Source organism: Drosophila melanogaster, chromosome 2L (assembly GCF_000001215.4).
Source record: "Drosophila melanogaster chromosome 2L".
NCBI classification, from domain to species: Eukaryota; Metazoa; Arthropoda; class Insecta; order Diptera; family Drosophilidae; genus Drosophila; species Drosophila melanogaster.
In genome coordinates, this window is record NT_033779.5 from 18,974,491 (window position 1) to 18,996,788 (window position 22,298).

General features: G+C 42.7%; 7 protein-coding genes across 11 annotated transcripts, besides 1 other annotated feature; 4 read left to right on the forward strand and 3 right to left on the reverse strand.

The window, feature by feature from the left end:
- The first annotated feature begins 219 nt into the window (after positions 1 to 219).
- On the forward strand, positions 220 to 3,697 carry CG10431 (uncharacterized protein). 2 transcript variants are annotated; one of them, NM_136080.3, is made up of 3 exons: positions 220 to 357; positions 415 to 2,706; positions 2,773 to 3,697. In NM_136080.3, exons 1-2 carry the CDS (start codon positions 287 to 289, stop codon positions 2,630 to 2,632), a joined length of 2,289 nt encoding a protein of 762 aa, NP_609924.2. In that variant the 5' UTR covers positions 220 to 286; the 3' UTR covers positions 2,633 to 2,706; positions 2,773 to 3,697. The 2 variants fall into 2 exon arrangements, with proteins under 2 accessions (NP_609924.2, NP_001286078.1); NM_001299149.1 differs by having other exon boundaries at positions 2,773 to 3,012.
- Positions 3,029 to 12,790, reverse strand: Swip-1 (Swiprosin-1). Of its 2 annotated transcripts, none has more exons than NM_001299150.1 (2): positions 12,182 to 12,790; positions 3,029 to 4,279 (listed from the first exon to the last, which is right to left on the reverse strand). In NM_001299150.1, the coding sequence occupies exons 1-2, from the start codon at positions 12,418 to 12,420 to the stop codon at positions 3,865 to 3,867; spliced, it is 654 nt and encodes a 217-aa protein (NP_001286079.1). In that variant the 5' UTR covers positions 12,421 to 12,790; the 3' UTR covers positions 3,029 to 3,864. The 2 variants fall into 2 exon arrangements, with proteins under 2 accessions (NP_001286079.1, NP_609925.1); NM_136081.3 differs by having other exon boundaries at positions 3,261 to 4,279.
- Positions 12,791 to 13,216: 426 nt separating this feature from the next.
- EMC5 (ER membrane protein complex subunit 5) lies at positions 13,217 to 13,841 on the forward strand. The gene is made up of 3 exons (NM_136082.4): positions 13,217 to 13,380; positions 13,446 to 13,498; positions 13,567 to 13,841. The coding sequence occupies exons 1-3, from the start codon at positions 13,299 to 13,301 to the stop codon at positions 13,759 to 13,761; spliced, it is 330 nt and encodes a 109-aa protein (NP_609926.1). The 5' UTR covers positions 13,217 to 13,298; the 3' UTR covers positions 13,762 to 13,841.
- On the reverse strand, positions 13,778 to 15,743 carry CG15170 (uncharacterized protein). Of its 2 annotated transcripts, none has more exons than NM_001299151.1 (3): positions 15,665 to 15,743; positions 15,463 to 15,594; positions 13,778 to 15,281 (listed from the first exon to the last, which is right to left on the reverse strand). In NM_001299151.1, exons 1-3 carry the CDS (start codon positions 15,735 to 15,737, stop codon positions 13,804 to 13,806), a joined length of 1,683 nt encoding a protein of 560 aa, NP_001286080.1. In that variant the 5' UTR covers positions 15,738 to 15,743; the 3' UTR covers positions 13,778 to 13,803. The 2 variants fall into 2 exon arrangements, with proteins under 2 accessions (NP_001286080.1, NP_609927.1); NM_136083.2 differs by having other exon boundaries at positions 15,463 to 15,597.
- A 786-nt stretch (positions 15,744 to 16,529) lies between these two features.
- Positions 16,530 to 17,919, forward strand: CG15169 (uncharacterized protein). The gene has a single exon (NM_136084.3). The coding sequence runs from the start codon at positions 16,585 to 16,587 to the stop codon at positions 17,620 to 17,622; it is 1,038 nt and encodes a 345-aa protein (NP_609928.1). The 5' UTR covers positions 16,530 to 16,584; the 3' UTR covers positions 17,623 to 17,919.
- An 86-nt stretch (positions 17,920 to 18,005) lies between these two features.
- CG46465 (uncharacterized protein) lies at positions 18,006 to 18,867 on the forward strand. Its single transcript, NM_001382169.1, has one exon. It carries the CDS (start codon positions 18,169 to 18,171, stop codon positions 18,739 to 18,741), a length of 573 nt encoding a protein of 190 aa, NP_001369132.1. The 5' UTR covers positions 18,006 to 18,168; the 3' UTR covers positions 18,742 to 18,867.
- Positions 18,868 to 18,869: 2 nt separating this feature from the next.
- Positions 18,870 to 21,444, reverse strand: CG10650 (uncharacterized protein). Of its 2 annotated transcripts, none has more exons than NM_001299152.1 (4): positions 21,289 to 21,444; positions 21,112 to 21,222; positions 19,647 to 20,531; positions 18,870 to 19,501 (listed from the first exon to the last, which is right to left on the reverse strand). In NM_001299152.1, the coding sequence occupies exons 1-4, from the start codon at positions 21,362 to 21,364 to the stop codon at positions 19,296 to 19,298; spliced, it is 1,278 nt and encodes a 425-aa protein (NP_001286081.1). In that variant the 5' UTR covers positions 21,365 to 21,444; the 3' UTR covers positions 18,870 to 19,295. The 2 variants fall into 2 exon arrangements, with proteins under 2 accessions (NP_001286081.1, NP_609929.2); NM_136085.4 differs by having other exon boundaries at positions 19,127 to 19,501.
- Positions 20,790 to 20,848: a mobile genetic element.
- Positions 21,445 to 22,298: the final 854 nt, after the last annotated feature.

Consider the following 22,298-nt stretch of genomic DNA (forward strand, 5'->3'; position numbering starts at 1 on the left):
AGAAACAAACATATAATTTTAACCCTAAATTTGCTTTTATTCGATACGGAATCCCATTATATTTGGTCGTATTTGATAGCAAACACAAATGAATAAAGTTTCGTTATTAATTCAGAACTGCAAGAAAAAAGACCGCTATCAACAATATGTGAGACGCATTTTCCAACACTGAACACTTCAGAAGCAAAACAAAACCAGCTGATTTAGCAAACAACAGCTAGCTCACAGATGTAAACAACAGAAATTTGCAAATTATTACAAATTATTGTACCATAAATACCTTAAGATGCCCGCCCACTGCGCCGTGATAAATTGCAGCCATAAGTATGTGCACGCGGGCAGCATTTCATTTCACAGGTAAGTGAGTTGATTTTCAATTGACAAGATTACACTATAGCTTCTATTCTCCCAAAGATTTCCATTCAAACGGAAGGATCTTCTACAGAAATGGAAGGAATTTACCCAGAGGAGTGCTCAGTGGATGCCCTCAAAATGGAGTGCGCTGTGCAGTCGGCACTTTGGTGATGAGGACTTTAATTGCAGCAATAATCGGAAAACGCTTAAGAAAAATGCTGTGCCATCAATTAGGGTTTCGGAAGATGACTCCATGAGTGGGCACTTGGAACAGGTGTCCCCAAGCAATAGGCCAACGCACAAGCAAACTCTTTCTAGTGCCGCCGAATCAGCAGCAACAGGTGTTAAAGCCACTTGCCGCTTTTGTGGTTCCTCGGCCATCAATTGCTCCTCGTTTGACAAGAGTTTTGAGCTCTTTGGCATGATCCAGAAGTGCTTTCCTACGCTACAGATTCTTCAGGACGACACCTTGCCCAAGGAAATATGCCAGGAGTGCTGCCTCCAATTGGAGCGCTTTTCCCAGTTCATCGATGTGGTGATGTTGGCGCAGAGTGAATTGCAAAGAAAATACCGCCGACAACTGAAAATCAAACAGGAACCCTTGGTTCGTGTGAAACAGGAGGCCTGCGAGAGCTTGGACAATCTTTTTCCTGATGAACTGGACATGGGTTTGGAGCAGGACGATGGCTGCGATCAGGAAGAAACTGAACAAAAGTTTCAGTTCTGCGAGTTCCCTATGCTAAATGCCCAAGACATTATCAACAATTGTGATATCATGGAGATAATCAATCTGGACGATCCGTTTATCAATATTCCAGACGATGCGGATGTGGGACAGTCGGAGAGACTACAGCCTGGAAGAACGGCTAATGAAATGCTGCAAAACGAACTCCTAACCGAAGAGCACAATTATGCGAAGGAGGAGTGGCAACTACCCCCGCATCAGTACAAAACGGAAAAGGTGGAGGGAACGGATGCTGCGCCAGACGCAGCTCCTCCGCCTGCTGATCCCCCTCCTCTTCAGGATAATATAGACCCTCCCTCGGCCCCCGAACCGCGCTCATGCAAGCCCATTGTGACCAATGTAAGCCAGATACCTAACCCAATGATCTGCGAGCTGCTGCCACAGCCTGCTCCTCCCACGTCGATCAAACCCAACATCGTGGTACTTAACGATAGTGTGGTCGAATCCTCAGCGGCTTTTCGGCTTCACAACTGCACTTTGTGCACTGCCAAATTTATAACAATAGATAGCTTAAATCAGCATTATGCACACAGTCACAGTAATTCCACTCCCATGGTTAGTGTTCCTCCGATGAATATATGCCTTCCCAGCTTAACCATGAACCCTCCAATGAAAATGGAAAGCAACAGAGGTCTTGTGGCCACTGAACAATCCGAATACTGGCCGTTGGAGTGGCATAATAGTCCTGTATCCAAGCAACCTAGGAAAAAGATTGATATACTAGATATGCAGAGTAGTTTCCTGCATCACAAAGACCTTATACCGACAGCCACTCAACTGTCAGCACCCGCACCTGATCCTCAACTGGTTGCAGTGACTGCTAGCTACGCTAAACTGGCTAACAGGTATCGTAAGTTGCAGCTGAAATGCAAAAAACTGAAGTCACCAAGGAAGGTGCACAGAAAAACCTATGTGTGCCGGATGTGCAGGAAGGGATTTTCAAAGTTTAAGAACTTACACCACCACCGTCGTCAGAAAGCACACTTTGTAAAGTTAATACCCAATTTTTCAGGACGCTGTTCTGGTTGCCTAAAGTTTTTTCGATCCCGCTTGGGTCTTCGCCAGCATATGCGATACATATGTCAATCGTTGTCGCTCAAAAACCATCGGCGCCTTCAGAGCTTCAAGTGTCGCCACTGCCAGGCCATCGCCTTTGCCCACTGGCGCCTGTATCGTCGTCATGAACTCAATTGCAGGCCCAAAAAATCCAAAACTAAGGTGCAGACGGCAATGAATTCGAAAAAGAAAGTTACGCCCACCCAAGTATTTGAGTGTAATATTTGTAAAAAATCATTCGGTTCGCTCAACGGACTACGCCAGCATAACATCACCCACTCGACGGAGCGGCAACACAAGTGCGGCATCTGTGAGCGGGTCTTCAAGCGACGCAACGGATTGTCTCAACACATTAAGGGCTACCACCTGCAGCTCAAGCCGCATGAGTGTCCGGTTTGCCAGCATCGCTACGCCCTGAAATGCGATATGCTGAGGTGCAGGCATTCCCTGCGAAAAGGTCCAGCTGCCGGGGAGTAACAGGAAGCCCTGGAGATGACTCACGATTGGACAAGGAAATGGTATTTACTCAAGCAAATGCTATAATCTTGGAGGTAAAACCAATTTGTTTTCTAAAAAACAATGTGCGATAACACGCCACTACAATTTTCTTTCCACAGATGATCTGAATCTCGATGCACTAAATGCATTAAGCCTAGTCACTCTATGGGGTACTTAGTTGGTGGTCTTCCAGTACGGCACGCAAGGTGATGAAGGGTTCGCAGCGGGAATGAAATTGGCGCTAGTCAAGGTTACTTACAATAAGTAATTTAACCTAATTAAACCGACGCTTCATTGAGCAGGAACGAGGTTTCGCAAATCGGAACAACATTTTTGAAAAGGTTGAAAGGGGGAAAACTAAAGGCGATCTTAAATATTTTGTATTATATACATTTATTTATTTAAATTGCAGTATAAGTTTGTAGTAAACGTTCTCTAAAAGTACGTGTATTTTCTTGTGTATTCGTATTTAACGCATTAGTATTGCTTAAATCGCTAACTTTAAACGTGAAATACTGAATCGAAACTTATTGTTTTACTTTAGGCTGATCCAAGCAAAAAACTAAGATTGACTGCCAACATAGGATTAGTATATACAAAGAAGGTTGAATTTCACAAGTTTATTTGCTTAATATAACTATCAATTTTATTTTTAACAAAACTAAAACGAAGAACATAAAAATGGCACTAAAAGTACAAAATCATAAAGTAAAAAGCATACATTTTGGAGAACCCTCAAGGATAAACGTAATTCAACAATGAAATTTTGCGCAACACCAAACAATAAAGTAGTTCTTAATCTAAAACATTTTAAACTTAACTAAAGGTTAACTATAAATACGCTTTTGGTATGATCGTTATTAATGTACGTATGTATGCATATGTCCCTGGCTAGAGTGGCTCAGTTTGGTTGGTTTTAAAAAAATATATATTAGAAATTGAACGTTATATTTTGTTACTTGATAAGTTGTGATGGGTACTTCAAAGATCCAAAACAAACATTAGTCAAAGATAACATTCAATTCCCAAGATGTTTTTGCCAGCAAATCGAGTTTTTATATGTATGGGGCGATAAGTATGAATATAATTAGAGTATGTGATGCTTGAAAAATGCTTGTACGAAGCGTATCCTCTTCTCCCGGGATTAGTTCCACATTCGATTAACCTACGCCAGATAATTACTCGCTAGACTAAGGGCGAACCTAAGTCCTCTACTGGAAGATCGCTGCCCGCTGCTGGAACTGCTGACGCCGCTGGGCCCGCTCCTCCTCCTCTCGCCGGCGCTCCTCCTGCTCCGCCCGAATCTCGTCGTGGAACTTGTTCGTCCGCAGCTGTTGCTCAATTTTCGCCTCGAAGAAGTTCTTGGCTCCGCTCACTCCCACCTGCTCCACATCGACCTCCGTGAGGCGGGCCAGCTGATTCAGCCCAGAATCGGAGTCCAGTTCCCCGGCCTGGGCCTTCCTGAAGATCAGCAAGAACTCTCGGAATGAAATCTTGCCATCGTTATCCTCGTCCACCTCGGCAATCATCTGCTTGAGTCCCAGATGGGTTTGCGGAGCGCCCAGCTTCTCCATCATGAACTTCAGCTCCTGCAGGTCCAAGAAGCCATCACGAGCCGTATCGTATCTGGAAAAGCGAAAGGTAAACAGATGCAAATCAATTAGTCAGCACTCTGGGAATCGAAAAAAAGGGGAAGGGTGAGAGTGAGCACATTTGCCGCTGGTCATTGACCAACCGCAAGACACGAGACTCCCAATGTCGGGGATTAGCAATCGATAATGCAAACGTGGGTGCACTGGCGTCAAAGGTCGCGTGGCACGATGTCTGCGAATATGGTGGGTGGCAGGGAATTATGGTCGGCGGCCAACCCAATTTCATGCTAAATTTGCAAACAACAGCGGCGGGCACATTAATAGCACCCAGGAATAGACCCATAATCTACACGACAGCGTGTAGGGTCAAATTTCTTCGGTTAATGTGGAGATTATCATATCGGTAACAGAACATATTAATATCAAAATATTAAATATGGTTTTTAATTGTTTTGTGACTCTATAAAAGAAGCAGAGTGCTTTGCCTTAGTATTCTAATTGAATTGATGGGAATTGCAAACATTGTTGATCCTAAGCTGTTTTTGTCAGAGTTTAAAAAAAGCATTAACTCCTATATTTTGGCTAATAAACAGATACATCGTGCACAACTTGATTTTGGAGAATTTCCCTCACGATTCCCGTTCGCCATTTATCGCCAGTTCGACGACCAAAATTGGCGAGTCAAGAGTTCAAACTTCCGCCAAAGTGTGGGCAGGAAATAGCGATGGAAATGTAAATAAAGCCCATTTACTATATAATTGTGTAATATATTAAAAGAGAAAACGCAAGAAGCACGCGCTGTCGTCTGAATAAATCGCGTGTTGCTGCGGGCGGCAGATGAGCCACACTTGCCACACGAGCAACAGCATCCAAAGTGGCGGAAACTAGTTGCACAGGCTCCAAACCAGCGACCTTGCGAGCTAGGCGAAGGATGCTGCTGCTTATGATGATCATCGCCAGCTGAAACTAGTTAAACTAGTTAGAGCTCTTGCTAAAAATACGATCAGCAAAAGGAAGCAGCCACTTCATATGACAATATATACCCATTACCCACGATCGGCCGCCACATGTGTGTGTACACCTTGATGTTATCCAATAGTCGCAACTTTCAGTTTCGATTTCTCGCTCGCCTAGAAGCCGCCACCTAATGACGAAATAGTATCTATTAGATTACAGCCGCCGAGCAATGGAAGTTTCGCTTTCGTTTCATTAATAATTGAATCCATATCGACAAATTGCGTGCTTTCATGATTTTGCGGCAAAAGAAGGCGAGTGAAAGTAATTAGCCGCGATGCAATGAAAATTGTATCATCTCAGGCGTGTCTGCGATGATGGCTAGGTGTCACCATTACCATCAATGCCACCATCCCAGTTGGGCAATTAACGACGGCCAGTGTTACGCTATCGCCTCTTTAATTAACTCCAATTGCACTCTTTTCTTCAACTTCGAGTTGCGTCAATGTGACAATTGGAGGCACTTTTGCTTTTCGCCCGCCGTTTTCTTGCTTTCGTTATTATTTTCTTTCGAATTAATCAAGGTGTCGTTGTCTGGCTTTCGTTTCGTTTCGGTCTCGGTAATCACAACAGACTCCAACTGCTCCATTCAATTAAACAAGACGCCGCTTGTGTTTATTAAATCATATTCTATCAATTTAGCAGCAACTACAGGGGGTATTCACGTGGGTGGGACGACGGCAACAGATAGCAGAGGAATAGCAGATGATATTACCTTCAAGAACTTATTAGTGAATACACTTTTAAATCTTTTATGATTTATCAAGTTACTAATTAGTAAAAGAACCTAAGGGGTGTTGATATTTTGTATATATGTAAGGTACTTGATTCAAAACTAAATGTAACTGTTCCTAAATACCCACTTTAAATGTTACTAGTAAGTAAGAATTTCATTTTATATTATTAGATTCCAATTCGTTTTCCTGTGTATATTTTTCGAGCACCTGCTGTTTTTTTGTGTGGGGCAACATCATCCGTTCCTGCCTCAACCCACAGCCTCCCCTTCGGATTTAGCCTAATTTGTATTGATTGTTTTCGTACCAATGAATCGTGCAACTTCACACTCCGAGGTTTTCGGGGGTGTTCGTGTGAATGTACATCTTTCTGCCCCATTGCATGTGGTCGGAGCTTCTAATGTTGTTGTTGTTGTTGTTGTAGCAGGGCCATATGCTATATGCTATATGCTCTATGCTATATATACATGCGATTTTCTTTATCGTTTTTTTCGTGCACAGTTCAACAAATAACGGGGTCAGCTGGCCATTGTTATTGGTGTTGCCGTTTATGCCTGCCGCAATTTGCATCGTAAATTTGTCTATGCATGTACTTCGCCGGGCACTTTGTTAACAATTGCGGTTAAGATAATAGCAATCATTTATGTTTACAACAAATCCCACATTTTTTCCCATTCTAAATATGTGAACATGCGGGTTTAGAAAGATTTTCCAAATAGCTTCTAAGTGCAAATATAAATAAACACTTGTATATATTTCTTTTGCCAAAAGAGTTAATACTTAACCCATTACTGTATCAAATGCAACTGAGTTGCGATTACTAGATTGAACAGTGGTTTTCGCTATTAGCAGCCAACTGCCTCGCACTGCAGCTCCATTGTGAATGGAGTTCTTGTGCCCTCGATGTGGGCTAATGCCAAAGGGTTTGCTACTGCGATCCAAACTGCGACGCGTCTGCAGTTGGAAGAGCGTTGAGTTCTTGAACTTTGCGGTAACGGTTAAAATACGCTTAAAATGCACCGTGCGTCTTCATAGGGCGGGTTTCATCATTATAGCCACATCTATTGTGGCCGATTCGAAGCGAAAAGTGTTCAAAGACAATGTCTTGCATACACAATCGCGCTTGTTTATTTCGACCGACGTCGAATGTTGAATGGCCTGGATCGTATGGATCGAATGGATGTTTTCTGTTTCGAAACCAAACATGCACCTGTGCACATGGCCTGCGCAAACACAGGTATGTAAAATTGTAAATCAATAAAAGACACGACTGGCAAGCGGCTGTGGAAGTTGTGTTTAGAGCAGCTATTTAGCGTCTGTGGTATTTCATACAGCAACTATAGTAATTATATATCTGTATTTAACCCTTCCTTGACGACTATTCTCACTTCCAATGGGGGTCTTTCCCATCCATTTCAAATGGTTCATGAAATGGGCATGGTATTCCCGAAATAAACCCGCCACATTTTGACATTTCGAAATTGGAGCAAGCCAAGACGACGGGAAGCGGGAAAAGAAGCGTTGCGTGGGTCGCATCTCAGATTATTTTTAGTTGCTGCAGGAAGCCAGAAACAGCAGCACAGCATTGAGTTCTCCTTATCGCCGCAGAAGTAAATCAAACAAACAAACTGGACAATGTACAAATACAGTGACTAATTGCAGCAAGTCGGGGTCACCACAATGGCTGGACGATGAGTGGTGATGATGCGCCACTGGCTCGCACATAATTTGATATTTCCTCAATTGAGTGTACAACACTCGACAATAATGCAGTAGTTGCCACTCTACGTATGCTGACACACTCGTGGCCAATCTAATAGCACTGCAATGTGGTGTGATAAAATACTACTGAGCTTTGTCAATAATGCTTGTTTAAATGTTTTTAATTAGCTTTTATGGAAGAATAGAAGAAATCCTTTCTTGACATTATATATTATATCCTAGAAAATCTTTTATTTCTTTATTTAGCTATTAGTTTTAACTCTATGCTAGTTTAGTGCCCAAACTTGTGCCGCAACCGCACAAAATCGCATAAAATGCAATCACAATACGCACAATGAAGCGTCGATGGACGCGAGGCGGGGGTCCCACTGTGTCATTGGCTCTCCTTTGTCAGCTAGTTTACTGTACGTCAATTTGGTTTTTCTTTTTTTTTTTTATTATTGCGTTTTCTTTGGCGTGTTTTGTGGACATGCCAGACTGCCCGTCGCCAGCTGGATGCAATTCCACAACTACACTTCGCTACTCGTGATTTTTGGCCAAATGCGAAAAGGTCGGGCACATGTGCGCGGAAATAATTACGAGTGGAGGCTGCAGCCGGAAATGTGAATGGGTGTGCGATAATGCAGCACTATCGATTGCCACAGGGAAACCCGCTTTCCATCGCCGCAGATTACCGAACCCACAGAGCAGGCATGCAAACAGCATTTGCAAACAACCGAATTGGTGTCAATGAACCTAGGCGAATGCAAATATGCATTTGGACGAGGAGAAAGCTCTCTAAGAACGCACAAGTCCTGGACTGCAAAGCAACCCTCGCAATAAATAATTCGCATGTACACAAGTGCAGGAGGGGCAGTCCAGTCAAGGGGTTATGCCCGAGTGATAATGGGCGTTGTGGTGGCAATGGCAACTTAATTAAAGGTTCACCTCCACAAAAGTCCCCACAGAAACGGATTCCAACCCCATTGTAAAGTGCGTACGAGTACGTTGCTTTTGTCCATGAACTCGAAATGCAAACTGTAACCAGAGCGACGATAGCCAACGGTACGAGTGCCATTGGCATTAATAGCACCCCCAACGGAAAACTGAGGGGAAGCACAAAGCGCCTTACGCCCACAGTGGTCACTGCCTAATTGAAAGCTTTTGCCATATTTGCCATCTCTGGGAGAAAAAGGTTCTATCTATTTAGCAAAGTTGTGGTGGTGCATTCATAGACTGCTTGTATTAAATAGGCTTTTACTCATTGTTACGTCAAAATCAAAATAATGCTGATAGATAGATAGATGGTGTAGGACATTTTAGTGTTTCTCATTGATGTCAATATATGGAGAAATTTAAAAGCAAAGATATTAATAAAAACATTGCAAAGTACTGACTAATACATTTTATATGCGCACTGTATTTGTTAAATGAGTAACGCGTTTTTATTCGAAAATATAGCATGCGCAATCGAAATACTACCAAATGAGTAAACACTGTATCTGATAAAAACCTTTATGCAGAACTGAATCAATTGTAACTACAATGTAAAACGTAAGTGATTCTTTGGTGGTTGTTTTTCCAGTTTGCCATGGATTTTTGCCTATCAACTTTGCAAACAGGCGATGTAGCTACATTTAAATCTCAATAAATGCAAAGAACTACCCGCTTTGATTAAATTTGACAGACTCGCGACGCCATAAGCTGCTATAATCGATATAATTCTGCTGTTTATCGCCTCCCGGAAGTTAGAGCCGTTGTATATCTCTGAATTTCAGCAGACATCCGTGCGGAAAATGGCGTATTGCGAGGAAAAACAACAAGGAAACTACAAGAAACTACAAAGATATCGTAATACATTGCGTGAGCGATAATAGGTTAGGCCACAAACTGTATACATATGTGTATATAACACAGTATAAATCTAGTAAATATAGTATACCCTTGAAAGCCCTGCTTGGTCAGTAGACTATCTGGACCTTATCTTTTTGGGAAGTTTGAGAGAGGCAGCACTGGCTTCCTCTGAAACTCTGACGTCTTAAAACGAATTTGTTTACATTTGCATTTACTTTGATTATCGGACGGCATGTTCGCAGAAATCCGCTCGCTCGGCTGAATCAGTGGCGAATTGTTTATACAAATTGCTTTGTAAAACGAATTTATTGCGTGACTCAGGCGGCGTTTTGCTTTCGATTCTCGAATATATCTCATGTTTTAATTAAATCCGATCGGGTTTGAGCGCTTTAAACTTGCCAGTTTAGCACATCACTTTAAGTTGCCGGACGATCCAACGTGACTGGAAATGCCAAATGGCCCGGCACAAAGGCGCTACTTCAGCCGGTTTTGCGCTTTTTCGGTTTTGTTATTATTATTTCTTTAAAGTTCCGACCGCAAAAATAAACCAAGAAGATCAAGCCACCCGGGGTAAATGTCTGCTGACATTTGGTCGGCTTGAAAAAAGTACTAAAGTCTACGGAGATAATTGAATAAAGTACGTGAGTAAGTCTACGAGTGAATCCTCATGTAAAATTTGTTTGCGTCTTGTAACGTTGTCATGTTCGTCGAGACTAAAATACAATGTATTAAAACTTTTTTAAGAACTTGCTGTTATGACATTGTATGATATTCTATTCTATATGTCGCATCAGCTTTGGAAATCCTTTAAATATGGATTTTTTTACAAATATCGTGAAAATGCCGTATTCAATTCTTGAATAAATGAAAGCTGTCCATCGCATCGGCAAATTGAACAAATACATTTTAAGATTCTAGTTGATAACTTCTGCTTGCGAGTATGCGTACTTTTGTATTTCCTCCATTGGTGACCCAAAATTGACAATTGTATAATCAAAGCACAACTGTTTTCTGGCCAAATCGAATCTTATAATCCATATATGTACGTACAGATGTACGTAACCCACCACATTAGCTAATCGCAGACCAAAAGTCTCTTGTCTGTCTGCCATTTGTGGCACATGCACCCAGTATTTCCCAGACTGCCTGGAGTTTTTCTTTCTGGTTTTTATCTTTTTTGCTGCCTGTGCATTGCTTTACAATTGCAGAACACGTTCGCATTGCCGTAATGCAGGCTTTTTACGTTTGGACAATTTTTCAGAGCTCAAAACTTTGGCCTACATGCATAGGAACTGATTTTTGGGGAGGAGCCAATAAGAAGGCTTAAGAAAACTTTAACTAACTGCCTATTTAGCTGGCCAGTGATACAGACAAGCGAAATCAGTTACTATCTTAAGCGTGCTAATTATAATGAATTCTCATTATAATTTTTTAATTGCCTAGTGATTCAGCCTCACCTTAGCTGAGTAAAGAACTGAATCGCTTAGGAGAGGTGACAGGTGCTTGGCGATTCTCCGCTAATCAGCTCGGATGAAACCGAGATATCTTATCAGCCTAGACAACCCTACGTGCCAACTACTTGAATTTAAATAACAATTCTAGAGATTTAATCTAACAAGGCATTGCGCAATACAGCTGCGGTTGATTGAGCGAAACCCAAGATGGGCTATCACTAAAACGATCCACCACAAGACTAGGAAACTGGGAAAGGAGAGCCTCGGAACACATTTCGTTCGCAAGGTGGCCCATCTGACGACAGTTGGCTTTGTCGGGTGGTAATGCAAAACCGTAAACAAATACAAGGGAACCTCGATAACCGCTATGGGTGCTATTAAGTCTTAAGGTCGAGCATTAGAACCTTAGAGATAAATAAAGAATGTTTCAATGAATTACGAGTATTAACGTGGGATAAGCTTTTTCCTTGCCACTATAATCGAATGATGACTTTGAACGGAATTACCGATATTTAAGATTGGCTTTTGCTAACAGAAATTGCACTTAGGGGAGCTCGACTGTGGTGTGATAATTGAATCCGCCTGAAAGTGTTGGGGCAGAAAACCACTTTTGACTCATGATCCGCGCGACGGGAGCACGACTTGGGAATAAGCCAGTGACTGTGACAAAACTTCTCCGCAAGTACTTGTGAGTCATGCCCCATTGCCCAGGGGGGCAGGGGAGGGGTGGGTTGGCTGCAGGAGGGGCTGCAGTAAATGCAATTTAAATGATCATTAGGCGCATGAGTTTTATGTTGCCATTTAATGAGACGCAAATGCGGTGAGATGCCTGGGAAAGTGGCCGTTGCAGGTGAAAGGAGTGTAAAGGTTGGCGCAAATTGAAAGCCCTAAAATAGTTTTGCAAACTGATTTCTGTTTTTGAATTATCTTGTGTAATAGATATACATTTACAAACGTTTGTAATGTATACAAGTGTGTCTAGTACACTGTATTTATTTAATAATCTAGAGATGATCGTTACTTATCATAAACTATTATTATTGCAACGGATTTTGCTCAGGTGTTTTCAAAAACAATAAACAAAATGTTGGCTTCCTTTTCGCCATATTAATATAATTTATATTGCGCCTTAAAGTGGCTCTGGACAAAAGTAAATATTGCTCGGCGGCCTTCACTTACGTATTGAAGGTCTTCTGGTAGTCCTTGATCTGGTTACGGGAGAACTCGGGGAAGTCGGTGTAGACGTTGACCACTTTGTAGGTGCGACGCACCTCGATGCCCGCCTCCTGGGACTCCATGATCTCCTGGCGCCGATTGAGGATGTGCGTCAGCTCGGAGCTGTCCGTGTTGGTGGTGCTGCTGGGGCTGTCCACGCTGTCCTTGTTGGAGGCGGATGAGGCGTTCGAGGAAACGGACATTGTGTCGCTCCTTGTTGACTCGCTTTTTAGTGTGCTGGAATTTCCCTTTCTGCCCTTTTCTGCTGCCTTCTCACTCTCTCTTCCTTTTGGCACACCCACGCAAAAAGGACCGTAAAAGAGATGTCCGGATACACACACAAATGCGGCGATGCGCCAGGAAAACACACACGGACTCGTTGCACGTAAGCTTTTGTCGTGGGGAGTGGCCCTGAGTCCTTTTTTGGCTTTGAAAAAACAGTTGCAAGGTGCGTTTGAATTGCCGGTCTTTTTTTTTTTTTTTGCTGCAAATTGGCTTTCTTATTGGACAACTGGTGTTCCGCTTCGACCGCCGCGACTACCGAATCTTCTGAACGCTGAGAGACGAATGAAAGTGCGACCGTGACACGAGCGTTCAAATATACCAGCGGGCGCGGCGGCATTTTTCGAGTGACCGTGTGCTGACAAATACCAAAGTCAGCTGAATTTCGAGGCAATATATATACCTTACAATTTTTTTAATTCATTCTGTTACTAATAATGTATATAATCATTATTTAAAGCTAGCTGATGAACAGACGGTTTCAAATTTTACGAAAGTTTTTAACTTTCTTAAGCAAAATATGTAACCGAATATTTATTGTATGTTTATATAGTTATAATATAATTATATAATTAGTTTGATCACAAAATCAATCTTTGTATAATTTTAATGTTGTTCCCAATAAAATATTTAAATTTAAGATTCTTAAATATATTACGGCATATGAGGTATACAGACAACCCTAAACTATCGTCCAAAGCTCCCAGCCCTAGGTGTGCCCGCATTTTGATAGCAATTTAGCAAAATTTTGTAGAAAATTGTACCGACTGTGATTGTAATTCGTAATTGTTCAATAAAAATGGGCAGTAAACTGTTTAACAAACTCTTGCTAATTGCCGGATTTGCCAGCCTGGCACATGCTGCTTTTTCTGCTGCCCATCGTAAGTTTTCGTCACTGTTGTGGTAAATAAACTTTGGACCACTAAGTGCCGCATTTACTCCACAGATCGCACCTATTTGAGGCTGACGGAGCAGGAATGGAATAGCCTTCCATTGGACGTAGGTTTCGGTGCATTTAGGGTGCTTGCATGGTTACTCACGAAAAGTTTTCCTTTATCAATCCTTAGATTATCCTGCAGACCGTCATCAGTTTGGTGATTGTGATTTACAACATCATCGAGATCGTTGGCAACTTCAAGGAAATTCGCGCCACCGTGGACATGCAACAGAAAACTTGGGACACCTTGGGCAACTTCCCCTCGTTCTATTCCTTCAATCACCGTGGTCGTGCCTTAAATCCTGGATATACGCCCCCGGAATAAGAGACCTTTCTTTTAAGTTCTGCTATCCTTTTATTTATAGTCTCAGCAAGTTACAATATAGATAACGCTAAAGATCAACCAAACTCCGTAACCTGCATTCGAAAATTTGATGGATATTGCGGAACTCTTGCCTTGCAACAAGGACAATGCCTTGGCCTCCAGCTCATAGCTGGCTCTTAATTCCCGGCCAGGACTATTATTGCATGCCTGACTGTGACAAGTGCGACAACTGTCGAAGTGGTTACTCCTTAAGAGACATTCGTAGTATAGCTCGGGATTGGAACGACATCCTCTTACAATTTCTTTACTGTTGATGTCAAAGTACTCCAAGCAGGCCAATTCTTGATCCTCCGGCTCATTTGCTCGAGCCGGACAAGGCATAGCCGTTTGTCCCCTGGAGATCTCCTCGCAGTCCTGCACTCCCCTACACTGATGACACCAGAGGCGCTCCTCCGGAAATGATCCTTTGTTGCAGAAACTTCCTTCGCATAGTCGACAACTGGCCACATTTGCGGAAGCACAGCTGAAGTCCGATTTTTGGCAACCTCTCGCAGTGGTGGCGTTGTTAAAGGAAACAACCACACATGGTGCAGCCGGTTCATCGCATTCTTCAATGTAGATTTCGCCAGGACTTTCCCAATTTGCACAGCCTGCTCCCGCTTGATCCGTGCTGCATTGGTAGCACCGGGTGAAATCCTTACTATTACACCCAGCGCCTTCATCGCATTCATAGCACTTGGTGATTTGAGGATTTTCCGGCGGTGCTCCACAGCCTCGCTGAATACTCCAGTTGGAGTACTCACAGGAGAAACAGGAAGAGGCCTCAGCGGAGCTACAAGTGCTATTAGCTATAGCCGTAATATTTGTCCGGCAAAGTTCCTGATCCACGGAGTTGCATGTAAAACACTTCTGCTGCGTAATGCATCCTGCGTTGCAGTGGTCACTGGTATTACACTTTTCTAATTGCTCTACATACGGCTCCAAATCTGTTGGAATTTTAGTAGAACATCCTCTGACAACGCGGCTTAGTCTGCGAAAGCTGAAGCAGTACTTATCCTCTTGCTCACCCAACAGAACATCCTGCTGGCATTCCTCGTATAAGCTAACATTGCACCTGCCGGTGTTGACCTGAAAGAGATCTATCTTGCAACCCCGGCCGATTGCTGAATCGCAGGTGGCGCAGACTTGGGTCCAAGCTCCTTGCTCCTCATTGCAGCCATTGATCTCACACAGTTGGGCGGAAGTGGACAGCGTGTGATTCTGCTCGGAGGTACAACCTCTGTAGGCATCTGAAGAACTTATGACATCCGTGTAGCACTGATCCTCTTCCAAATGATAGCGACAGGGTTTTGGTTTGGATGCTGGAGCTGCCACGCATTCCTGTCCAGCGCAATGATGGCACTTAAGTCGTCCCGGCGGATAGACACCCGCATTGCACAGGTTCGTTGAGCAAGTCTTTGAGTAAGTCGCTCCGATGATGGGGGTTTCTGCTCCGCAGCCGCGGTATGTAATGGAGTCCACTAATTTGTGTGCGATTAATGGTATAGAAAATCGGAGTTACTAAATATTTCAAATATGTATCAATCAATATCAATGGTCTTTACCTTTGAAATATTAATGAATTGCAAAAATAGATTCTATAAAATGGCCGACTATCCGTCGATTTAGAAACAATTACAAATCACATTTAGGTTCACTTACCAATGGACATGGCACACGTCAGCTCGGTAGCGCACTCCTTGTAGGGAAGAACTCCCACTTCTCCGAGGGTCTGGGAACATTCCGGCAGGGCAATGGAATCGCAGTGGTAGCAAACAATGCCAAAACAACGGTCTGCTATTAAAAAAAAAAACCCCTCTAAGGTTACAACGCATTTTTCCGTGGGAAATCGCAGGTAGCTCACATCTCAGGAGGACCAGGAAAAGGAGGAGCAGGTGGTGGAAGCTTGAGTGGCGATTTGTCTGCAGTCCACGCATTTTGACAGCTCATAAAGAATGTAGTGCACCTTTGTTTGCAAAATTGGAATCCCTAATCTGTTTATGACTTATCAGACAATATAACAATGAGTTGATATAGGCGAACTGTTGATAAGGATAAGCTGGAAAAAGCCATTTAACTTTAAAATAACCAAACATTATCATTTAAATAAAAAGTTACACTCGCTAAATGTGTTCTTAAATTGCCACCATAAAAAACTTACGTTGGTAGAAATTCTTCAATTATTTTAAGGCTTAAAATAGAGAGTTGCTTGATGTCCTAACGAAATCCTTTCGATATAGATAATTTCCCAACCACAGTTGTAAGGTTACCCAACTTTATTCCGGCATATGCATAATGGCCAAAAATGTCATGACCATAATGTGCTCTGTGCCTTGACCCCATTATCGGAGTGTCCCATAGGTTCCATCGAAACGTTCACATCATCAATAATTTAAGGGCTCGCATTTGTTGCGGGAAAGTCTGGAGCTACTCAAAAGTGTGGGTCAAGGGTCCGGCGACCGCCCCAACATATCGATTTAATTTAGAGACCGGATAATTGCGTGACAATCAGCGGATTCGAGTACACATACCACATGTCCAGGCGGCTTAATGACCATCGACCTCAGTTGCCAGCTAAACAGGCACGGGACAAGTCGGGAATAACAAACCCATCGGTGGCCAGAACGGAGCAAATACCCATGCTTGCAGAGCTCTTCAAAACGGGGATAAACCGATAACGAAAGATACATTCTGATAAGCCCATCCACTCGGCGGGTTCCGTTCAAGATTCATTCGCCATCCGAGTCATACACTCTGCGAAGCTACAACCGATCGGTGACCACGATGCGGATGAGATTGCTGGTCATTTGGATTTCCCTAACTGCTCTCCTTGAATGGAGCAGGGCGCAGGAGGACAACATTGAAGAGTTCAGCTTAAGCGGCGGACTAGCGGGTGAAAAGTCAGAAAACTCAGGCATTGAAGCCGGTGAAAATGACACAGAATCCCTAGGACAAAGTCACTTATTTTTGAACACAACACAAAGTCCAACTGATGACCCTGAGCCTACACAGGAACTGTCATCTATTGAAAGTCAAGTTGGACAGGTAGGCCACCAGTCTGGAGAGGATGAGAAGGAACCGGAAATCACAAGCTTAGACACTAATTCGGAAACGGATAACAAATTAGAAGGGGACAAAGAAGAGCCAGAAAAGGAATCCACCGGGAATTCCGGTGGCTTTGCGCCAACTCAAGTTCCTCAAACCGACAAAGTAGACCAATCGTCCGGACATATGGATACTTCGGACTCGTCTTCAGACTCTTCAGTGACTCCCGATACTCGCCCATCAACTTCACTAGAGGAGGTCCTGGAAACTCACCCAACAAACAAAACTGAGGAACCAATGGGAGGATCGCCCGATTACCCGGCTGATGGGCCCCAGGAGGACACCACAACTCCACCCCCAGAAGAAACAACCTTGGCACCACACAAGCCCCCAGTTGCAGATCCAGAACAGAAACCCCTAAGCTGCTATTCCTGCATGTTCTGCAACAAAACGATCACCAATGAAACAAAGTCAAACTGCGGCCCGATACCTGGCAAAAGGAATGGATGTCGCACCATACTGCTCAACGATCCCAATGTCGTTCCGGGGAAGAAGTACTTCCTGCATCGGGGCTGTGTATCCGAGTTAGATATGGAGCTATCTCGCTATTGCGCCGAGAATGAGAAGCTGTGTCCCACGTGCTACGAGGACAATTGTAATGTTCACAACATGACTGAATATGAAGTCACTCCGGGCTCTGCAGCAGTCACCCATCATCCGGGGGTGCTATTCCTTATCTGGAGCATCGGTTTGGTTAGCTGGCAGGTGGCTTTTTAAAAATCCACCCACGCTATTCTGAGTCATAACAATTAAAAAGTAAATGGAGATTGGCATACTTAAAAATCGATAGGTATGACTAATACTGAAAATCGCAGATTATATCGCTGTCTGTCTAGATAAATTAGTTTATCTATGAAATACATAAGCCCAATTAATATAAATTTCTGTTACGAAACTTAATCTATTTGCAGCGCGTGGGGATTTTCGTTTTCTTTCTTAAATAGTGAAATATACTGTACTTAATATGCAAATGTATATAAAATAAAGCATTTCAAGGCGAAACATTTGATTGAGAACATAACTAGTACTTATATTACAAGATAATTATTGTTCAGCAGCTGCTTAATGGATCAGGGATACTGGGAACGGTTTTTAAATTTGGTCCCTTGAGTACGTTTCCTGAAACCATATCATTTAGAGGATATAAAATGGCTCAACAGAACCTAGACTGCAGTTGGCTAAGTCATCGAAGCGTGTCTATAAGCACGGATCAGCGGAACCAAAATTGAATATATCTAGAAATTAAATACGTTTTGTTTAAGAATGTGTCTGCTTTCCAATAATATTATTCTACTTACTATACTGTCAGTCCTCGAAGTCCAGGGACTTTACCAGCAGCAAACAAGTACAGTGTTACCCACCGTAAAGTCCACTATGAGCTCAGACCATACCACCGGAATGGAGGAAAGTTCGTCACCTGTCGAGGAAACAACAACGCTTTCTCCGCCTATAAGATGCCTCAGTTGTAAATTTTGCTCACCCAATGAGGGGAAAACCAGAACTAGGAAGGGCAAAAAGATGTGCCACATAAAGTTAGGCGAATTGAACGGTTGCGTATCTATGTACTTCAACTTCAACAGCAGTGCTGGAGGACCAGATGGCTTTATGGTGAGAAGCTGCATTTCCGACATGGACGAGAGTTCACTGGAACACTGCGAGAAACATGCAGAACTCTGTGAGAGGTGTTTCGAAGACGATTGCAACTATGTGGAAATAGATAAAAATGGTTTGGCCACGAATGCAGGATCGCGAATAATATACTCAAGTCTAATGATCTTCTGTTTAGCCGGCTGGCTCTTTAGGAGTGAAAAATGCAAACTTATGATTATATTATAGGCCTGTTCAGCTTAATAATGGCAAATTGAAAACCAAAATTATGGAATTCGGCGAAATCACCATCGTCATGTAATGGAAAATGTAATTTGAGTTACCTAAGAATGCTACAAATACTTTCTGAGACATTTCCAACTGGCTCTTCTAGTGCACCCAAACAAATTTCTTCGAACTATTGTTAATATAAACTCTCATTTTGATTGATGCAATAAATATACACACATATATGTACAAAGTATATTATTAATGGTACTGCGGTTGATAAGGCGTTGTGATTATTTCTTTATTTGATAAGGCCTAGCAGGTTGAAAACTCTTTTACCACTAGCCATCAATGAAAACAGGGTTTTCCAAGGACATAATTACTAAACTACTGTGAAAGAGTAATTGTTTTATTAAAATGATTTATTTGGGATTATGGAAGTGTTCTTAAAATGCTTCAGCTCCTATAATTAGGTTATGTCTTTTTGTCTGTTGCTTTGTAATAGTTAACATTACTCATAGACCCAGGCACCCGGTAATTTGATTGGATCATCCAACTACGTGGAGGTGGTTGGATTACAGGGCACTGCGTAGAGCGATCACCACTCCCGTCAGAAGGCCGACCACGCCCACATTCCTGAGTGCGCCTGCTCCATTGAAGGGTACCTTGTTGCACTTGCTCTCCGTACACAATTCGCACTGATGGGCCTCCACTTTGGCATTGCACTGGTACTGCATCAGGTGGCTGGCAGCGGTAAAACATCCTCGCACTCCAAGTTCATCTGGGGGAAAATGTTGAAAGGCAATTGTTAGGATTTTTGCTGGCATAATAATAATGCAATTTGGGAATACCCTTTTACATTATAAAATAAAATCTTTGAAAACTATAGCATTGATTCGCTGTGCTTAGACTTGGTACCAACTTACTCCAGACTCCGCTGTAGCACGTTCCATTGGGGCAGTTGATCAAAGGGAGCGTGTCCGGATATTTGGCCGACCAGCAGCCGGAAACCTCATTCGAAATGCATGTAATGCACTGGAACTCGCCGGCAGCCACATTGCAGCCATTTTCGGAGCAGGAAGTGCAGGCATTGGTTGTAGAGCAGCCAGCCTCCAAGGTGTTTAGGCACCCTCGGGTAACATTGGTTCCTGAGGTCATGGTATAACACCCGACTTCCTGGTTGTACTTGGCCTGTCCGCAGGACTTCGCATTGGTAGCAACCTGTTGCTCCGCACAGTTCTCGCAAATGATACAGGAACCGGCCTCTCGTTCGTAGGTCGGACTATTGCAAAAGTCGGAGTTGCAGACGAGGCAACTGGGATCAGTGCTGTCCGACGCACACTTGATTTCCGTGGTGGCCGATGTGCAACCACGGGTCATGTTGCTCGCAGACGTTCCGGTGGTGAAGCACCCGGCATCGATTTGACTACATCCCGCGACCAAGGTATTTGAGACCGCATTGCAGTTCTCTCCTGAGCAATTATAGCACTGGCGACGATTGGCGGGGAATAGTCCCACATTGCACAGGGATGCCGAGCATGAGGAGCACGTGGATTCCGTTCCAGCAGCACAGGGGTCACCACATTGACGGGTCACCGTCTTGTTGTCATTCAACTGATTCACGCAGACCTGTCCATTATTGGGGCACACTGCATTGTATTGCGTATCCGTCACGTTGGTCGTGGCGCAATTCGCTTCGCCGAGGCACTGCTGGCACACCAAATTCAAATTGCAATTGTCTTCCTTGCAGGTCGAGCAGGATGGTAAGGTGCACGCAGTGCCATTAATCAAGCAGCCACGAGTTAGAGTTCCTATTGGGATACAGAAAATCAATAACTAGATGCAAGGGAATATGGTTCAGAGCAAAACTTCGTATGATTTCTAATATAAACTTATAATGATTTCTAATATAACTTATATATTCCTTATAAGTTGAGAGCCTGCAGATTCTAGTGGCGCCTAAGCTGTGCTAATTTCATTCAGATCATTTTCACGCCCACTCTAAAGCCCACAAAGCGTGCCAGATTCTACTGATACTTCAACAGAATGTTTAAATGTGTACCTTAAACTCCCACAAGCTGAATAAAGAGGTATCTGATGGTCGAGTGACTCCACTTTAGCGTTCTCTTCGTTATTAAATCAAATTATACGCAATATTTAAATCTTAGACAACAACACGAAAAAGCCAGGTAGTGCAGTAACTGCCAAATGAGTCACAACATCATAAACCTTTTTCGATCCGCACGAAATTAGAAAAGAAAACAAGGATCAATAGCTATCAAAAAGAAAAAGAGATAATCGCTTATCACCTTTGGTTGCACTGATCGATAAGAGGGCCACTACCCCCGTCTAAGAATATGAAATAGTCGGTCATGAGTCATACAAACCCACCTGCGTTAATAAGAGTATAGCATTCATTATCACACTCTATAGAAGTTTGAGTAGATGGACTCGTTAAACAATTTCCAGTGTCATTCGTCGTCGATGTGCACGAATAGCACTCTGCAATGGCAATAATAATTTGAAGTAAGTCATTTGAAAAAACTCATCCAAAATGTGGTAACCTACGGAGGGCTGAGGTGCTGTCCAGCTGGCTGGCAATGAAAGCTGCTATCACAATCATACACAGGCTGTATTCTCTCATGGCTCTCGGTTTTCTATTCTTTCTGGCTTCTCAACTGAAATGTCGGACCGGCTGGATCGACCACCGTTTTTTAACTGGCTCCCTCACTGTTTGGCCATATTTTTTTTACCCCCATTCGCATAATCAATTTCACCTGAACTCACTAACACCTGCCAAGCTCTTCTCCGCATGCAGTGGTTATCTGCTCTACACACATATATATGTTTGTATACATATATATATATATATATATATATATGTACAATCGGAGGAAGTCAGTTCTCTTTTAGCTGATAACTTCAATACCCAGGTGTAAATGTGCAAGTGTGTGTGTGTACAACGCTGTTCACATGCGATGATAGTTACCACAAGCCTGCATTTACTTTGGAGCTTTTGCAAAAGCTGAAAAATTAACCCATGCTGCCAACGTTCTTACCGTATTTCCTTAAACGAATATACATCAACAGTAACTTCCTGTTTCCGATCTAGCCGGCGGATAATTGAACACAATTATAACGATAATTAAATACTTTAATTAAAATTTGGTTTGCCTTGGCTGTACGGCAGTTATATGATATATTTTCTTTTGATTTTCATCAAATTAAAATATGGTCAAAAACTGTTGTATATCTCATACATATATTAATACTTACCATTATTTTTCGATTATCCCTATAACAGCAATATGATATAGTGGTCCAACCTATATGTATACTAACTGAAATTGAACGAAGACAAACATGACTGTATCGACTCTACTGTTGAATATACGAATCTGAATGAAATCAATGTACCATTTGCAAGGGTATAAAAATAAAAGGCGCCACCAAAAACTGCATGAATAATCTCAATTTCCAGATTTTACAGGTTCGACAAACTTTCCATTTGATTATGGATTGACTATAGTTCCATTGATAAAAAAAATAATGTAATTTGAACTAACAAGAAAGAACTC

What these genes read in the sequence shown, in the direction of transcription:
- Swip-1 (NM_001299150.1), bottom strand. Translation starts at nt 12,420, where the DNA reads ATGTCCGTTTCCTCGAACGCCTCATCCGCCTCCAACAAGGACAGCGTG. An exon ending in TACCAGAAGACCTTCAATAC is followed by an intron (nt 4,280 to 12,181) that starts GTAAGTGAAGGC and finishes TCGCTTTTCCAG; the next exon opens with ATACGATACGGCTCGTGATG.
- CG15170 (NM_136083.2), bottom strand. Translation starts at nt 15,737, where the DNA reads ATGCGTGGACTGCAGACAAATCGCCACTCAAGCTTCCACCACCTGCTC. An exon ending in TTTCCTGGTCCTCCTGAGAT is followed by an intron (nt 15,598 to 15,664) that starts GTGAGCTACCTG and finishes TTTTTTTAATAG; the next exon opens with CAGACCGTTGTTTTGGCATT. An exon ending in GACGTGTGCCATGTCCATTG is followed by an intron (nt 15,282 to 15,462) that starts GTAAGTGAACCT and finishes CACACAAATTAG; the next exon opens with TGGACTCCATTACATACCGC.
- CG10431 (NM_136080.3), top strand. Translation starts at nt 287, where the DNA reads ATGCCCGCCCACTGCGCCGTGATAAATTGCAGCCATAAGTATGTGCAC. An exon ending in GGCAGCATTTCATTTCACAG is followed by an intron (nt 358 to 414) that starts GTAAGTGAGTTG and finishes ATTCTCCCAAAG; the next exon opens with ATTTCCATTCAAACGGAAGG.
- CG10650 (NM_001299152.1), bottom strand. Translation starts at nt 21,364, where the DNA reads ATGAGAGAATACAGCCTGTGTATGATTGTGATAGCAGCTTTCATTGCC. An exon ending in GGACAGCACCTCAGCCCTCC is followed by an intron (nt 21,223 to 21,288) that starts GTAGGTTACCAC and finishes TTGCCATTGCAG; the next exon opens with AGTGCTATTCGTGCACATCG. An exon ending in GTGCTACAGCGGAGTCTGGA is followed by an intron (nt 19,502 to 19,646) that starts GTAAGTTGGTAC and finishes ATTTTCCCCCAG; the next exon opens with ATGAACTTGGAGTGCGAGGA.
- EMC5 (NM_136082.4), top strand. Translation starts at nt 13,299, where the DNA reads ATGGGCAGTAAACTGTTTAACAAACTCTTGCTAATTGCCGGATTTGCC. An exon ending in TGCTTTTTCTGCTGCCCATC is followed by an intron (nt 13,381 to 13,445) that starts GTAAGTTTTCGT and finishes TTTACTCCACAG; the next exon opens with ATCGCACCTATTTGAGGCTG. An exon ending in GGAATAGCCTTCCATTGGAC is followed by an intron (nt 13,499 to 13,566) that starts GTAGGTTTCGGT and finishes ATCAATCCTTAG; the next exon opens with ATTATCCTGCAGACCGTCAT.
- CG46465 (NM_001382169.1), top strand. Translation starts at nt 18,169, where the DNA reads ATGTGTCTGCTTTCCAATAATATTATTCTACTTACTATACTGTCAGTC.
- CG15169 (NM_136084.3), top strand. Translation starts at nt 16,585, where the DNA reads ATGCGGATGAGATTGCTGGTCATTTGGATTTCCCTAACTGCTCTCCTT.